This window comes from Petaurus breviceps, unplaced genomic scaffold, assembly GCF_028583685.1.
Source record: "Petaurus breviceps papuanus isolate PSGF00001 unplaced genomic scaffold, PetGlider_PUasm1.0 90919, whole genome shotgun sequence".
Taxonomy (NCBI): Eukaryota; Metazoa; Chordata; class Mammalia; order Diprotodontia; family Petauridae; genus Petaurus; species Petaurus breviceps.
The window spans coordinates 30074553-30079405 of NW_027187378.1; the positions used below are offsets into that span (position 1 = coordinate 30074553).

The window sequence follows — 4853 nt, forward strand, 5'->3', positions numbered from 1 at the left end:
AGTTTGCAAGATTGCGGTCAGAGTACTTCATGCCAAACTGAGACCATCTAAGATGCAGAAGCCGTATGACACAGTGGCAAAAACCCTTGGCTTAAAGCCAGGGGACGTGGGTTCCAGAATTCCAGATCCTCCATTTACTAGTTTCCATGGCTACAGGCATCTCTGAGCCTCACCTCCATTTGTAAAAATGATGACAAGTAAACCTTGTATTACTAATTTTACAAGGAAGTTGTCGACTTCGAAGTATCATGTGAAGATGTGTTATTTGTTAGACTATTAAATGATACATTAATTGTACATTAATTGTTACATACCCTGAGCCTGGTTTACCAAATACAAAAATGGCACCAGTACTTTGTCTGCAGACCCTCCCAACTCTGCCCCCAACTCTGAAGGCTCTCTCCTCTCAACAGTCACCCAATGCTCACATCTACCTTAGTTCCTGGTGTCAGAAGTAACCTATCTATACCAAGGGACATGAAGCACCCTCTCCATATGGTTATAGGGCCTGAGATCAAACTGAGAGGTTGCTGGGAGGGAAGAAGACCAAAGGGAGGTGCTGTATTACCTACTTTATTTATACATGTATATATAGTTTCATATCTTTACATACAATGGCTTTCAAAGCAAATCGTTTTTGCCTTGCACTGTAACCCACCCTGTCCTCACCCTCTGTATGACCTAGAGCTCAGTATCTGGTGCACAGCCCACCTTACTCTGTGGCATGGTCCCCACCTGGTCAGGGATAACAACACTGTAAGTCTCTAAATGGGGCTTAAGAGCATGGTCTTACTGCCTACACCTGGAGACAGAGAGGGCCCAGCAGAAAAGAAAAATATTCCAAACCTTGAAATGGTCCCCAAACTCAGGCCCCAAGAGCTCCCAGGATCCCACTACCCACCACCTCCTCTTCCATACAAGCTTCCCATTGGCAAAGACCCCCAGCAGAGTTCCTCAGACGAAAGGTGTGGGAGTAGGGGAGAGGAAAGAGAGATCTGGGAGGGCTCTTCAGGAGTGGGAGCTCAGGGCATGGCGGGCTGAGTAGCGCTGTCGGGCATGTTTCTCACAATACAACTCATCACCCACCCAGAAGTGGCCCCGCATCTTCAGGTTTAGCCCACAGTCCAAACAGGTATAGCAGCCAGGGTGTCGATACCGCCCATCCTGTATCCGAACAGCCTGGGTCCTGCAGGAGAAGGGAGGAAGTGTTACTAACCAGTAACACCAACAATGCAGGAGGCAGTAAGCCCCATAAGGGTGATGTACCAGGAACCTAGTCTTCTAGGGACTAATCCAACGATGGGGTGGGAAGGAAGGGGAGCAAAAAAAATCACAGAGGGAAAGACTGGAGACCTGATTCCTTTACCCAAAGAAATCATCATGTCTGTCTATTGACAGCAGTCCCCAACAGGGAAACCCATATCTATGGCAGATCTCCAAATTGATCATTGTCTCCTTCTCCAAAATTTTCCAGGACTCACAATGGAGGACAAGCAGCAACATTGCCCTGGTCCGTTCAGGGGCACAAGCCCTGCCCCTCGAAACACATACAGACACACACACACTGGCATACACCCACATACCCCCTAGTGATCTTGAGACTTCAGAGAAATGAAAAGGAGTCCTCCTCCTCAGAAGGGTTAAGCAGAGCTTGAGGTGGGGACCACGATGCTTACTGAATCCACTTGCTACCCCATTTGAGAAGGAGGAAGAAGGATAGAGAGCACAGTAGAAAGGAACAGCTGTGAAAAGTAGTCTGAGGGAGGAGAAAAAGAATTCAGAAATAAAGACCTTGGAAGAAAAAATACTCATTACCTTGCATGTAAAGTTCTATGGATTTATATTATTCAAATTATTTCCACATCTATTATTCATTCCTCTGTTTGTCTTTTAAATTCCACATGGCCCCAAGCTATGGACCCAGACTTCTCCATATATTGTTTCCATTCCCAAATTCTACAGTCTAGCTAAGGATGGCTTTCTTGCTGTCACTCACCCATGACAATCCATCCCCCACCTCTGCAGCTTTGCACAGCCAAGACTTCATGCCTGGCATGCATTCACTCTTAGAAAGAAGCCCTGGTTTCCTTGGAAACTCAGCTCAAATACTACCTCTTTCACACAAAAATACTTTCCTGATCCCCTCCCAAGGGCTAGTGCCCTTCCCCTCTTCACACACCAACCCAGCATCATCCACTTGGCCAATAAAGTGAAGGGTCTGACCATGTCACACCCTTCCTCAATGGCCAGTGGCCCCCCATTACCGCCAGGATTTAGAGCTGTTCCTAACCTGCTTCCTTCTTCTTGCCTCCCTCCACACACCCCTGACCCAATGACACTGGCCTCCTCCATCTCTTCTCTATGGTTTTGTCCTGATACCCTGTGCCTGGAATAGCTGCCCTTCCCCATGGCCATCTCTTAGAATTCCTGGCTTCCTTCAAGGCTTGGCTCGATGCCACCTTCTTCAGGAGGCCTTTCCGAGTTTCCCCAGCTGCCAAGGCCGCTAAGGTTACCATTTACTGTCTGCATCTTGTATGTATTCACTTATGTGCCTGTTATCTCCCTTATTAGACTGTGCACTCCTTGAGAACAAGGGCTGTTTTCTCCCTTCTTTGGACTCCCAGGGCTTAAGGTAGTCCTTGACATTTTAGTATATGCTTACTGATTGACTGATTAATCTACCCCTCTGAAGGAGATGGAGAAAAGAAGGAAAGAGAAGAAGACAAGGTAATAAAGATGTTCCCTCGGAAATGAAATTGTCCTTGAAAACAAGTGGGTCTTTCTTCCAGCTTTGCTCACCCTGTCTCAAGTCCCAAGGCTGAGGACATCACTGCCCATTTCTAAGAGGCCCAAATGGCACTCTGACTCTCTCCTGCATCAGTGTCTGCCCTATCCCGGGACCACCATACAGTTCCCCAACCTCCACTTTCCAGCAACCACACTCACGTGATGTTGGTGTTGCATTTCTCGCAGATATGGAGTCTGGGTGGTGTGGTCTGGGCAGTACCAGCTGGCCGGGAAGCCAGTGGACTCAATGAGCTGGGCAGGTAAGTAGACGTGCCATCTACAGAAGAAAGACAGACAGTGCCACACTCACCCTCCGCATCAGAGAATTTCCCTTCACTGTCTAATGTCTCAAACCTACTTGCCCAAAGTTATTCATTTGAACATTAAATCATATGCATGTTCAGCCTTATGTTAATTGCTTCTTGTGTCTTCCTTGGATTCCTGAATGTCTCTGCTTTGCATTCGAGGCCCTCTACAATCCCACCGCAGTCTACATTTCAAGGCACATCTCCTATTACCCCTTTATGTAGAACCCTCCATTCTGGCCAGACCCCACAGGAGGACTCTCTGTTCCCTGAATTTGCCTTTTACATTCCTACTGCTTGACTTTTGCTTTTGACATGACTGCCACCTGGATGCCTTTTCCTTTAGTCCTACCTATTCCATGAATCTCTGCCTAATCACCCAAGCCCAAAACAAACGCCTTCTGCCTCTGACATCTTACAGCACATGCTGTGTAGAGCCCTCATTTGGCACTTAGCACATACAATTAACTCTGTCTGTGTGGGTATTTTGCTCTACCTTGCAAACAAGATTTCAGGTTACTCACAGGTGGATAGAGATGGGGATATGCACTGGTGCTGTGATTATATTGGTATAGGGTGTTCTTTGAGAGTTGCTCAGAGCACTGAGAAGTTAAGTGACTTGCCCAGGATCACACAGTTGTAGGCCGATAGGTGGTACAGTGGTTAGATTTCTGGGTCTGAAGTTAGGAAAATGTGAGTTCAGATCTGGCCTCAGACACTTACTAGTGGTATGAACCTGGGCAAGTCACTTAACCTCTGCTGTCTCAATTTTTTCTTCTGTAAAATGGGGATAATTGTAGCACCTACCCCTCAGGGTTGTTGTGAGCATCAGATAAAAAAATAATTGCAAGATACTGACACATAGTAAGTACTATATAAATGTTAGCTATTATTATCACCAAGATTTATTATTACTATTATGTCAGAAATCAGTCAAAAAATATTTGTTAAGCCAGGCTCTATACCGAGTACTGGCAACACAAAAGAGGCAAAAGAGAGTCCCTGCCCTCAGGAAGTTCTAATCTAACAGAGGCAATAACAAACAAATATGTACAAACAAGCTGTCTATGGAATAGGCATTAACAGGAAGGAAAGAGAACCGAGAAGGGCTGGGAAACGTTTCCTGTAGAAGACTGGATTTTAGCTGGGATTTAAAGGAAGCTGAAGAAGCCAGTAGGTAAAGATAAGGAGGGAGAGCATTCCAGACCAGGAGGACAACCAGAGAAAATGCCCAGAGCCAGAACTGGAATGTGTTGTTTGTGAAACAGCCAGGAGCCCAGTGTCATTGGATCAAAGAGTGAGGTGTAAGGAGACTGGAACGGGGAGGAGCTCAGTCATGAATAGCTTTGAACAACAGACAGGTAGCTGTAGGCAAATGAGTGATGAGGTGAAGAAGAGAACAGGAACTTCATGGAGAATGGCCTCGAATTTTTCTGTAAAATGTAAATCAAGGTTCTCAGCTAAGATGGTGGAGGGACTGGGAGCCATAGCAGGCTTGGGAGGGATGAATGAGATGGTGAGTTGATATAAGATGTATAGTAGAATTGCCTAGTAGCAGTGAAAGCCCAGTTGAGGTTGTATAACAGATCCATAGTGGACACTGTCAGAACAGTTCCGTGATTTTCTCCACCTTCTTTCTCTACCATCGTTAAGTAGCGTGTGCGTGTGTGTGTGTGTGTGTGTGTGTGTGAGAGAGAGAGAGAGAGAGAGAGAGAGAGAGAGAGAGAGAGAGAGAGAGAGAGAGAGAGAGAGAGAGAGAGA

The 4853-nt window shown here is 46.2% G+C and overlaps 1 protein-coding gene across 3 annotated transcripts in view; it reads right to left on the minus strand.

Annotated features, from left to right (window-relative positions):
- Positions 1-557: 557 nt before the first annotated feature.
- The window catches only part of PDLIM2 (PDZ and LIM domain 2), a 19166-nt gene continuing 14870 nt past the window's right edge, over positions 558-4853 (minus strand). For all 3 annotated transcript variants that reach the window (XM_069075692.1, XM_069075691.1, XM_069075693.1), the window contains exons 9-10: positions 2947-3064; positions 558-1186 (exon numbers count right to left, since the gene is read on the minus strand). In XM_069075692.1, coding sequence (XP_068931793.1) covers positions 1009-1186; positions 2947-3064 — 296 coding nt within the window. In that variant the 3' untranslated portion in view covers positions 558-1008. The remainder of the gene's footprint in view (positions 1187-2946; positions 3065-4853) is intronic.